Here is a 13,463-nt window from a genome sequence, read left to right on the forward strand (position 1 = left end):
CCTTTGAGGGATTCTATAGGCAACGGAAAACCTATTTGAGGTTTTCCATAGACAACAAAAGTCTTCTCAAGGTCCTCTGTAGACAACAAAAGACCTCTTTTTGTTCTGCATAGGCAACAGAAGACCACTAGAAAACTTCTGTAGACAACAAAAAACCTCTTGTGGTATTCTATAGGTGACAAAGGACCTATTGTGGCCTTCCATACACAACATAAATTTCTCGAGGTCATCTACAAGCAACAGCAAATCTCTTGAGGTTTTTATTGGCAAAAGACATTTTGAGCGCTTCTATGGTCAACCGAACCCCTTGAGATCTTCTTAAAGCAGCAGAAGAAGTCTTGAGGTCTTCTGTAAGCAACCGAAAACATCTTTAGATCTTCTATAGGCTACAGAAGGCCTCTTGAGTACTTTTCTAAACCACAGAAGCCGACTTCAGAAGACATCTGGAGGTCTTCTATATACGACAACAGACCTCTTGAAGACTTCCATAGCCAATAGGAAATATTGAGGGCTTCTTTAGACAGCCGAATACCACTTGAGGGTTCTATATGGGCAACAAAAATCTCTTGAAGTCTTCCATAGACAAATGAAGACCACTCGAACAAAAGACCACTTGAAGTCTTCTATAGGCAACATAAGACGTGTTGAGCCTTCTATAGGCAACATAAGACCTCTTAAAGGCACCTTAAGGCACCAGAAGACCTGTTGTGGTCTTTCATAGGCAACACAAGACCTCTTGAGATCCTCTATAGGCAACGTAAGCCCCTTTGAATTGTTACATAGTTAACAAAAGACTTCTCGAACACTTCTATAGACAACAAAAGACCCCTTCTATCGGCAACAGAAGACTTCTTGAGGCTTTCTATAGACAGAGGTTTTCTTGAGATTTTCTATAGGCAGAACGCATTTTGAAGCCTTTTATGGACAAACCGAAAATCACTTGAGGTCTTCCATAGACCACCGAAGACCACTTGAGGTCTTCCATAGACAGCCGAAGACCACTTGAGGTATTCCATAGGCAACAGACGACCTCTTGCACTCCTTCATAGGCAATAGTAGACTTCTCAACGTCTTCTATAGGCACCAGAAGATCTGTTGATGTTTTCTATAGACAAAAAGCATTTTGAGGCTTTCTACAGGTATCAAAAGACCTCTTTAGGCATTCTATAGGTAAGAGAAGGCCATTTAAGCAACAAAAGACCACTTAAGGTCTTCCATAGGCAACAGAGGACTTCTGGAAGTCTTCCATAGGCAACAGAACACCTCTTGATGTCTTGCTCTATGGAAGTCTTTTGAGGTCTTGGAGGCTTCCATAGACTCTTTAAAGTTTTCCATTGACAACAGACAACCCCTTGAGCTCTTCCGTAGGCAAAAAAGACTACTCAAGGGCTTCCGTAGATAACGAAGGACCTTTTGAGATCTTCTTTAAGTAAAAAAAATAAATCAACTGAAATCTTCTTATGGTATACCATAGGCAAATACTTCTTCGGTACCCTTAGGCACGAAAAGACTTCTTACGGTCTTCTATAGACGACAGAACATTTTGTAATAGAAACCGCCTGGACAAAAAAATTCCCTGGTCATCTATAAATACTCGCATCTTCTCGCCTGTAAAAGCTCCCTCGTACTCATATATAATGAGGGAGTCATGCTTGACTTTAAAGACTTCCTATAGGCCTTCTGCTCGCTTATAAAGATCCCCTTTCGCCCTTTTTAAAAGACTCCTGTTTGCTCGTCTATAAATACTCTCTTTCGTTTATAAAAAAATCCCTTTCGCTTGTCTATAAAGACTCACTACAACTCGTCTATAAAAACTGCCTTCAGTTCGTCTACCAAGACTCCCTTTTGCTCGTCTATAATGACTTACTTCAGCTCGTCTATAAAGACTCGTTTTTAAAGACTTCCTTCAGCTGTAAAGATTCCGTTCTGCTCGGTTATAAATATCCCCTTTCACTCTTGTTGAAAGACTCCGTTTCGCACGTCTTTAAAGACTTATGTGTTCTGTATGTTTCTCTGCAAAGACTCAATTTCGCTCGTCTAAAAATACTCTCTTCCCTCACTCACTCAACAGCACTTCCATCTACGCCAGTCATGGGTTGAAGTCATTTGCTTGCTGTAATCAATGCACAATAATTCGCATTCACCTCATTCCAGTTGGGCCTTTAGAATTCCAGTTTTCGCCGTTGAAGGTAGCTTGCTACTGCTGGGGCTTGATATTCACCAAGGCAATTCCTGGGTGGCTTGTTGCGTTTGCCTCCCTTCTGCTCGCCTCTAAAGACTCCCTTCTGCTCATCTTTGAAGACTAGCTCTCAAAGGCTCCCTTCAGCTCATCTATAAAGACTCCCTTGTAAAGACTTCCTGTTGCTGATCTTTTAAGACTCTCTCCTGTTCGTATATAAAGACTACCTTTCGCCCGCCTATAAAGACCCACTTCTGCTCGTCTATAAATACTCCCTTCGACTTGTATATTAAGACAAACACCCAAAAACTCTATTCTGAAATTTTGGAAGCCCTTACGCCGAAAAGAAAACAACTAATAGCCGTTATTCTAAAACTTTATAAGCTATTTGCAATAACATAACCTTAAACTTAGTTAACAAATCATTTTACATGTGGTCCCAGGGTTTCAAAAAATGCTGCTTCATTCATTTCTTAATTCCTCATCATTTCCACGAGATTTGTAATCATTCCACTTCTGCAATCTGGCATCGGCAAATAAGACAAATAACAGGCCACAGCTAATAAGCATGCTGGCACATATTATGAATACAGTTCTCCAGGCTTCAAAGGTTTGCTAAAATACAAGAACAAGAAAATTAAAAAAAAAAAAAACTATTCAAGAAATCCTCCCACTACTTACATTATCCAATGTTATCAGGCCCACAATATAGGGTGATATAAAACCCGGCAGGACACCAAACATGCTGCTCAAACCCATTACAATGCCGGCAAAATTGGGTGTTATATCAACCATGCAGGCAAGAGATCCTGATGAGACTCCACCATGGAACATGGTTCCCACAGTGTAGAATATAATGGCCGCTGTTGGATTTTCGCCAAAATATGCCAAGGCCAGCACAATGAAACCCTTGACAATGCAAGCTGTAAGAAAATTGTAGAATAAAAGTATTAAGAAATTCGAGGTTATCGCTTTCCTACCAATTGTTGTTGCCAGCTTTCGAACATTTGTCCGAGTCATTTTGTCATGCTTCAGCAGATAATCGGCAAAATATGAAAATCCATAGGCGAAAAGAATGCGCATCAAGTGAGGTAATCCTGAAAATAAACCAGTCTAAAGAGAAAATAATTCAAAATTATTTCAAAATCTCCCAAAATACTGTCCCTCAACTTACCGCCTGAATATTCCAATTGTGAACAAACCGGAAATAAGTGGGAGCCTGAGTCATGAGGGTAAATAAACCCCATACACTACCCCATTGGGCAATGACATTCATCCATACGGGTCGCGAAAGTAAAATATCTCGCCATGGTGTCCGGACATTTGTGTTATTATCCCCAGTGACATTCAGTGACATTTGAATATAACTAACTTCCGGCTCACTAATACGAGGATGTTGTGCCGGTGAGTCGTAGACAAAATATTGCCAGCCCAACCACCAAATTACACCCAAGATGCCACAAATATGAAAGACCCAAACCCAAGAGGTAAAACTCATGACATAACCAAAGAGCGGATAAAACACTGCCACCCCAACCGAATTACCCAAATAGGCGGTAACGAATTTACTGCGATCATTGGGTGGTATCCATTTGCCCACCAAGACATGCATTGATGGCCATGCAGCACCCTGAAATAAGGAAATTTAGAAGATTATATATGAAGTATTAAGAAAAAAAATCCAAAATGTACCGCAACTAAACCTTGTAAGACCCTCAGTGCTATTAGGACTCTATAATCCCAGTGGGCCGCAGCTGGTATTAGGAAACACAACCAACAACCAATGCCATTCGAAAGACCAAATACCAATTTGGTGCCATACTTTTTGCCCAAAATACCTCCGGGTATTTGTGATAGCCAATGAAGCCAAAAAAATGAACCCAACACAAGGCCTTGTTGATATTCATTCCAGTTGAAACTAGTTTTGGATTCATCTGAAGTTGACTGGAAAAAAATAAGAAAAAACATTATAAAACAGCTGATCGTAATAATACATGTAAAGCCTAAAAGTATACTTCAATTAGTGAAAAACGGGGAAGGCATTACGGCAGCGTCGGGCACCATACTTTTCTATTGCATACTTTACGGGTTGTCATTGTGTGAGTGCATGCTTTTTCAATGGGTTGAATTGTGTGTGTGGAGAGAGCAACGGTAAATGAGCGCACACGGGCGCCTAATCGCCTGACGCTGCAATAGGGATGCAAGTTGAGTTGAATGCAGTCTTTAAAACAGCATCAGGCAAAAAGGGGCAGCCGTGCCCTTGATGAGAGTAACAACAGAACAACCACCATTCAGTCTTCGCCCAGCAGTCAATGAAGAAGGTTGTGCTGTCGCCTGTTTCAATGATTATTTATTTTAGCAATGCATTAACGCATACGATGTTTGGGGAGAGAGCGAAATTTACGCTCTCGGTGTTGTATGTGTGAGACCGCTCACAATTCATGTGTAGTGGTGCCGATACATGCTTTAGAACAGGGGTGCCATGTTGGTGGTTTTCCCGCTACTTGTGGTGATTTTTGACGTACAAAAACCACTGTTTAAGCAGGAATGTCAACGATTTTAAGGTAAAAATCGCTACAGAGCTATGGTGCGTATGTGGCTGTAGCGATTTTTACCTCGGAACAGTAGGCATCCCTGCTTTAGAAGACGATGGTCAGAGGGAGAGAGAGAGTGAGACCTAGATAGACAGACAATGTTAAGGGAGGCTTCATGGATGACTAGAACGAAGACGAACTGAAGTGGGTCTTTATAGACGAGCGAAAGGAAGCCTTTATAGGCAAGAGAAGGGGAGTCTTTATAAACGAACAGAAGAGATTTTTTATAGACGAGCAGAAGAGAGTCTTTATGGAAGAGTTATGCGGAGTTTTTATAGACCACCGAATGGGAGTCTTTATAGGCCAGTTTAAGGGAAACTTTTTGCACTATCAAAGGGGTTATTTATAGACGAAGGGAAATGAGTATAGACGAGTGAATAGACGTCTCAATAGACGAGCGAGGGAGGGAGTCTTTGTACTCAAGCGAAAGCGAGTCTTTATAGACGAGCAGAAGGGAGTCTCTTTCCCCTTTCGCTCTAATTGATAAACTCCATTTCGCTCCTGTTGAACGACTCTCTCAGTTCGTCTATAAAGACTCCCCTCATTTTGTCTAAAAATACTGCCTTCTGCTCGTCTTTAAAAGCTCCCTACAGCAAGTCTATAAATAATCCCCTCAGCACGTCTACAAAGAGTCCCTTCTGCTCATTATCGGTGTGTGAAAGGTACTTTTTTTATAGACGAGGAGAAGGCAGTTCTTATAAACCAGTTGAACCAGCATCTTTTAGACCTGTTGAGAAGAGGCTTTTTAGGCCCAGTTGAAGTGAGTCTCTTTAGATGAGTTGAATGGAGTCTGTATAGACGATAGAAGCGAGTATTCATAGACTAGCGAAAGGGAGTCTTTATAGACGAAGTGAAGAGCGTTCCGTAGAGTATTTTTAGACCAGTTAAAGGGAGACTTTTAGGTCAGTTGAAGGGAGTCTCTTAGACCAGTTGAAGGGAGGGTTTTTAGACAAGTTGCATGGACTCTGTAGAGGGACGACGGGGAGTCTTTATAGATGAGTTTAAGGCAGTGTTTATTCACGAGCGAAGGGGAAGTCTTTATAAGTAAGCGAAAGGGAGTCTTTATAAGCGAGCGAAAGGGAGTGTTTACAGACGATAGAAAGGGAGTATTTACAGATGAGCGAAAGAGCGTTTTTATAGACGAGCAGAAGGGAGTCTCTTTCCCCTTTCGCTCTTGTTGAAAGACTCCATCACTCACTCCATGTCTACAAAGAGTCCAAAGAGTCTGCTCATTTTCGGTGAGCGAAATGTAGTTTTTTTATAGACGAGGCGAAGGCAGTTCTTATAAACCAGTTGAAGAGTGTCTTTTAGACCTGTTGAAGAGAGCCTTTTTAGGCCAATTGAAGTGAGTCTCTTTAGATGAGTTGAATGGAGTCTGTATAGACGATAGAAGCAAGTATTCATAGACGAGCGAAAGGGATTCTTTATAGACGAATGAAAGGGAGTCTTTATAGACGAAGTGAAGAGCGTTCGTATAGACGTAGAGTATTTTTAACCAGTTAAAGGGAGACTTTCAGGCCAGTTGAAGGGAGTCTTTTAGACCAGTTGAAGGGAGGATTTTAAGACCAGTTGCATAGGATCTGTAGAGGGACGACGCACAATGGTTCAGGAATCGATTTTCCTGGCCAAAAATCAAAATTTTGTTTTGTCAAAGATATTTAATTTCTATATGGGATTCGATAGTAAACATATTGAAACTAAGGAAACCAAAAAATTAGGCCCAAATATTGGAAGGTGTGGGCGTGGCGTGCCCCTAAAGACGAGCATTTTCCCCATTTTTGGGAAATACGTAATTTTTGCAAATTTCTGGAGAAAGACGAAGCTATTTCTCTGAAACTATAACAGTTATTGTGTTGATTGTTTTTTTGTGAGGGTAGGAAGGATTGTGGCCTTTAAAAATCGTTTCAGTAAATTACGGTAGCGTTTACACAACATGATCTATTTTATTTTTCCTCGGGTACTAAATTTTATGAAATTCCAAATTTAGTGGACTAGAACTTTTGTGGAACAACATGGAACAAAGTTCTGTTTTCACAGAAAGATGCCCGAAAGTGTCCTCTTCCAGCCTATATATACTTTTGTACCCGTCCCGTTCCGTCCGTTTAACACTTTTTTCAATTTATTGATATTACATGGGTAAAAATGTGTGTTTTTCTATACTGTTTCCATATGAATTACAGTTTTTTGACACAAATTACAACTTTTTTGAGTATATGAGTTTTTATACGAGTTATATAATTTTTATTAAAACCCAAGGAGAATTTTTTTAATTTTTGAAAAAATTTTAATTTTTTTTTGTAAAATTTTTTTTTAAAAATTTTTGAAAAAAAATTTTCGACATTTTTTCGAATTTTTCTTTTTAGTTTTTTTGGTAATTATTTTGTTTATTTGTTGGTGTTTGACCATCATTAATACATAGGAAGATATAAAAACCACAAAAACACTCATATTTTGATGAAAAATAGTTAAAAAACTCAAAAGTTTAACTTTGACCTTGAATTTCTCTGCAACTACCGGAACGAACTTTACCGCTTATAGTTCGTCTGAAAGCTGATTGTGTTATCTGTCTAACAAAAAAAGAATTATGAATATATCTCTATCCGTTCAAAAGTTACGGAATTTTGACCAGGAAAAAACGATTCTGAACCACTGTGCGACGGGGAGTCTTAATAGATGAGCTTAAGGCAGTCTTTATTCACGAGCCAAGTTGAGTCTTTATAATCAAGCGAAAGGGAGTCTTTATAAGCGAGCTAAAGGGAGTCTTTACAGACGAGAGAAAGGGAGTATTTATAGATGAGCGAAAGAGCGTCTTTATAGACGAGTTGAAGCCAGTCTTTATTAATGAAAAGGAGTCTATTTTAGAAGAAAGAAAGGAACTCTTTGTATACGAACGAAAGGGAGTCTTTATAAACAAGCGAATTGCAGTCTTTATAGAGGACCGAAGGGGTGTCTTTATAGACTAGCGAAAGGGGGTCTTTATAGACGAGCGAAAGGGGGTCTTTATTGACGGGCGCAAGAGAGTTTTTATAGACGTGCTGAAGGGAGTCGTTATAGATGAGCTAAAGGAAGTCGCTAAAATTATTTGATAACATAGTAAAAATACAACTGATAAAATATTTCACATATTGACTAAAATATTTATCGATTTTTTATATTAAACTGATAAAATGGAATATGTGGAATTATTTGATAAATATTTTTGTCAATATGTGAAATATTTTATCAGTTGTATTTTTACTTTGTGATCAAATAATTTTATCGAATTTTGTCAATATGACAATATTTTTATCGCCGGAAAATCGATAAATTTTTTATTGAACTTTTGAATTTTTTTATCAAATGGCTAAAAATTTTTTTCTGTGCACCAAAATTCAACTTTTTGGGAATTTTTGCAATTTCAATGTCTATTTTAACTGGACCTCAATTGTTGGCGAGGAGAACTGAATCTTTATAGACCATCAGAAATAAGTCTTTGTAGACAATCAGCGTGTAGGGAGTCTTTGCATGGAACTTTAAAGAATACCAGTAGATCTACGACGACCAAAAGGGAGTTTTTATAGACGAGTGAAAGATGTTTTTATAGACGACATAAATCAAGTTTTCGAGACCAGCAAAATGAGGACATCATAGAGAACATACGAAAATATTTATTCTTCGACGCAATAATATTTATCCGCTATATAGAGCCATTTATTGACTTACTTGCTTTGTTGAGTTTCTATATTGTTGCTCCAATTCAAAATAGAAAAGTCCGTTGGAATCATTACTTTGTTCGGAGGTAGCATTTATCTGTTCATATTTTAATGATGCTAATCGATGATCAGGATTCTGTGAGATCGTCTTACTGTCTGCCGACAAAACCATTTCCACAATGGCAATATTCAAATTTATTCGTATCATATAATTAAGAGCAAAGCCAATAAATACCACATACCAGAGGATTGTGCGAGCTTGAACTGAAAAGATGGGAGAAAAGCAAATTTGTAAATTAATACATATGTCAAGAAATCTTCAATAATTATAAAGCTCAGACACCTTAATTTACTCCTTATTTTATGGATTCTCTCATTGTCTCAGACTCGGTTTCCAAATATTTCTGTGTTACTCTCAAAACTATCAACTGCATGTTATTAATAATTTTAAATTGAAAAAAAAAGTTGACATAAGCGATTGTCTGAGAAAACTGCAGACAAATGTTAACTTTCACCACTAAAATAATTTAAAATATATTAGGCTTCATATATCCACAGTTTGATAACCGAATGATAAGATTTTAAATATGTTTGTATGTATTTAATTATGATTGAATAACATTCAGGTGTGAAGATTGTCGAAATATAACCATTAGGCCGGGGCGATTTGTGTGGAAGGAAAAAAACCTTATTTATTTTATTGGTATGAATCAACCACTATAATTTAGTCATTTATTAACAGATTTGAACAAATAATAAAGCTTATTCGGAAGATATTATTCACCCCTTTAATAGGAAAAGGGATCAATAGAAATCCGTAGTGAAAATGAAGATATGCCCGCTTAAATTTAAAAATGTAAGAAACCCAGATTTCACTACTTTTACCGTTATAAAATAATAAAACGAAGTGACCCAAACGTATTTTCGTTGTCCATGGACCCCAACACGATAGAATTTTGTAACAGAACGCTTGAATATTTTTCTGGTCAACTTTTGTAGCACAATGTCATTTATCGACATTTGCTCACAAATGTGCACTGTATCAAGGCCAAAACTGCCTGAAGGAGCATTCCAATTCGCGATGTACTAGAGAGTTCTTAATTATTGTGTTGGCTACAATTTTGGCCTTTATGTTGGGTCGCAAATCTCAATGGTTTGGCTGTAATATGCCAAAATATCCAAAAAAAACGCCAATAAAAACATACAGTCAAAATCGGGAGGCTCGATTTTCGCGGTAGGCATATGGTCCAGTGAACTTTTTTGCTTAGATCAATCCCAGGAATCAGAAACGCGAAGGATTCATTAAGGTTTTCAAATCGCCCTGGCCTAATAACCATACATATACGGGCAGCAATACTAGACATAAGATAAAAAAGTATACCTGTGTTTTGTCCAAAGTAATGCACTTTTTACGGCCCTCCAAAAAATTTGGGGGATTCGTGAAAGTTTTGCAAGATGATCTTGGATGTTTTATTTTTTAAGTGTGTATTTTTAAAGAATAGTTTTTAAGCGCGGATTTTTAAAAATATTTTTTGAAGTGTGAATTTTAAAGAATATTTTTTAAACTTGGATTTAAAAAAAAATATTTTTTAAGCCTGGATTTTTAAAGAATAATTTTTGAAGTGTGGATTTTTAAAGAATAATTTTTAACCTTGAATTTTTAAAGAATATTTTGTAAGAGTGGATTTTTAAAGAATATTTTAAGCGTGAAATTTCAAAGAACATTTTTTAATCGTGATTTTTTAAAGAATATTTTTTTTAAAAAATATGTTGGATTTTAAAGGAATATTTTTTAAGCGTATATTTTGTAAGAATATTTTTTGAGAGAATCATTTTTAAGTGTGGATTTTTAAAGAATATTTTTGTTCGCGTGGAGAATATTTTTTTAAGTGTGGATTTTTACAAAAAAGATTTTTTTGCCGTGGATTTTGGAAGAATCTTTTTTAAGTGTGCATTTTTAAACAAATATTTTTAAGCATGGATTTTTAAAGAATATTTTAGGTGTGGATTTAAAAAAAAAATAAGTGTGGATTTTTGGAAAAAAAAATTTTATACGTAGATTAAAAGGGAATATTTTTTAAAGTGCGGATTTCTAAAAATATTTTTTAAGTGTGGATTTAAAATTTCTTTTTTATACCCTATACCACAATGTGGAAAAGGGTATTATAAGTTTGTTTTGGTAAAAATTCATGTAACACCGCGAAATATTCGTCGGAGACCCCCAATGTGGTATACCAATCTTCATATCTCGACGAGATAAAGCGATTTTGAGATGTGTGTCCGTCCGTCCGTCCGTCCGTCCGTCCGTCTGTCCATTATAAATTGTAAACACGCTCCAGGCCGCAATTGTGGACCGATCGTCACGAAATTTTGTATGGACGTCGGGATCGGATCAGAATAGATCCCTATTCTTATTGGTGATGATCGTGAAATATTTAGCGGGTGAAATGGACCAAAAACATAATATTTATCCATTTTTCTAGCGCTTCTGTAGGTCTCAATAATCGTCCGATCAACGCGTAATTTTAAATAAGGTAAGAGTATATCACAAAGGAGAAGCTTGCAATTTGAGATGGCGATCGGATAATATTTAGAGGGTTAAATGGACCAAAACTTTTGTGTGAAAATTGTGAAAATTTTTAATATACAGCTTATATCTTAATTCCTGGAAGTGACATTCCGGACAAGTGAGATATACTCGAAAGTGGAACGCTTGACCTTTCAATTGATGCCAATTATGTTGGTGTGCATGATCAGATAACAGAGTTACAGCCTAATATATCCCGTTATTTGTTTGTAGTGTAATAATAAACTCGCTAGAAGTCGCAATTATACATCAATAGTCACGAAATTTTGCACCGGCTAAGAGTATAGGTCGAAAAAGATGCCTACAATTTTGAATGATGATCTGATATTCTTTAGCGGGTGAAATGGACCATTACTTTTGTATGGAAAATATAAAAATTTTATTTTTGGTCGATATTTTAATTCCTTGAGGACATATATATTTCGCAAAGTAGCCTACATATGAAAAAAAAAACTACTGACCTTTCATCTGATGTAAATTGCAATAAAGTGTTTGCTACATAATGGGCCTACTGCCTAATATATATTGGGTTCTGTGTAGAGAACCACATTTTTATACCATGCTACATATTGTATCTCCAAAAGTTTATGTAACATCACGAAATATTCGTCCTAGACCTCTTATTTGGTATGCCAAAATTCATATCTCAACGAGATAAAGCGATTTAGCGGCGTGTGTCCGTCCATTAAAAATTGTAAACAAGCTTAAGGCAATTTGAACTTCAACAACAAATTTTTTAAGGAGATTGTGTTCGGGCCAGAATAGAAATGATTAGATTTTGGTGATGATCGTGAAATGTTCAGGGGATGAAATGGACCAAAAAAAATTTTAACCAATTTTGTAGCGGCTCTGTAGGTCAAAATAATAACCCGCAAAATTTTAAACAAAGTTTGAGTTTATGATGAAGAAGAAGCGTACAAACCAACGTGAAGATCAGATAATACTTAGCGGGTTAAATGGACTGAAACTTTTGTGTGAAATTGGTAAAAATTTCAATAACGTAGCGGTTAAACAACGGAAGTAGTAGTACTACATAAGTGGGTTTCATTACATTTTAGTTTGTGTGAACTAAATTTTCCTTTCCTGCTACAAAAATGTCTTTGTCATGCTAGATAACTTTTTGGTTTTGGTCATAAGTATTATACATTACATCTCTGATATTTGATAATTAAATTTTTACAATCATTGAAAAGAAGTTCCGTGGAGAGCGATTGTCCAGGGATAGTGGTATAGGGTATCCCATGGTCGCCTCCGTCCGACTATAGACTTTTCTTACTTGTTTTAATTATTTCCGAAATTCAGACTCCCATTAGGATACAGAAACACTTACCGTTACACATTTTGATTAGGATTCGAATACGGGCAACAAATTGACTTTGATTTAGAATCTCATTTATGGTTGTGTTTTTTTTTACTATTAATTTTTTGTTAAGGACTTCACTAAGAATTTTTCATAATAAATTGTTCATCACAACTGCAATTTTCTTGATTTCTGTGGTGACAATGACTGATAACTTCCCGGTTCTATATAAACCTTGTTAGGTAAGGTTGTAACAGATATTGATAATTATTTGCTAAAACTTAAACTGACGCGTGCTGTGTTCTCCTCGTTTAAAAAATCACAACAAGAATGCAATCCATTTGTCTTTAATGCACCTAATAACCACTTCAACGAACTAATTATTGTTTGAAAAGATAACACAGAGCAGCAGCAGCGGCAGCATTTGAAACTTGTGCTGTTGGTACAGTAATAAAAGTTATCAAAATACACATATATACATATATCACGCTTCACATCAATAAAATCAACTCATTATTAAAACAAGTAAAAAAGTGTCAGTCGGCTTTGCCGACAGATATATACCCTCAGCCAATGTGAAGCGAAACTTTTACCTCCGGACAGATCGAATGTATTTAAGGTCTCTTCAGAATTTTGTGGCCCTGTTTGGACATTTCAACTTGCCGACAAAAATGTGGATTAGGAAGTAACTGCGCTAAGACACAAATGTTGAACTTTTGTAGGGCAGGTTCCCTTAGGGATGACCGATATGGGCCATTTAAGAAGTTAAGTTAATTTTGGTAAACTATTAGGAGATCCAAAGTTTGGACCAAATTGGTTGCCCCATTCAAGTGATATCGTTCTAGCATTTTTAAATATTGGGGAGAAGTACCGAAAGTTGTGGACCGGTATTGCCCATGAAACTAAGTTTGGATATAATATGACGAAGACAAAATGTTGGACCAAATCGGTTGAGCAGTTCGAGAGTTATCGTGTTCTCCGACCGCCACATATGGTGACATAGGGGTATTTTATACCTTTCGGGCTGTTTTCCCAAGAAATATAGACTTGCCCCTGAAAAACCGTTTACCGTCGTAATGGAGGTAGCAAATGCAAATCGCTTCAACAAAAA

General features: G+C 36.8%; 1 protein-coding gene across 1 annotated transcript; it reads right to left on the reverse strand.

Moving 5' to 3' along the window:
• Window positions 1-2,539: 2,539 nt before the first annotated feature.
• LOC141404601 (sialin-like) lies at window positions 2,540-12,691 on the reverse strand. Its single transcript, XM_073988064.1, has 7 exons — window positions 12,383-12,691; window positions 8,476-8,729; window positions 3,872-4,123; window positions 3,354-3,809; window positions 3,160-3,292; window positions 2,861-3,102; window positions 2,540-2,794 (listed from the first exon to the last, which is right to left on the reverse strand). Exons 1-7 carry the CDS (start codon window positions 12,390-12,392, stop codon window positions 2,642-2,644), a joined length of 1,500 nt encoding a protein of 499 aa, XP_073844165.1. The 5' UTR covers window positions 12,393-12,691; the 3' UTR covers window positions 2,540-2,641.
• Between the last annotated feature and the right edge of the window lie 772 nt (window positions 12,692-13,463).

The sequence above is a fragment of the Musca autumnalis genome, unplaced genomic scaffold (genome assembly GCF_047663935.1).
Source record: "Musca autumnalis isolate F117 unplaced genomic scaffold, ASM4766393v1 scaffold_5, whole genome shotgun sequence".
NCBI lineage: Eukaryota > Metazoa > Arthropoda > Insecta > Diptera > Muscidae > Musca > Musca autumnalis.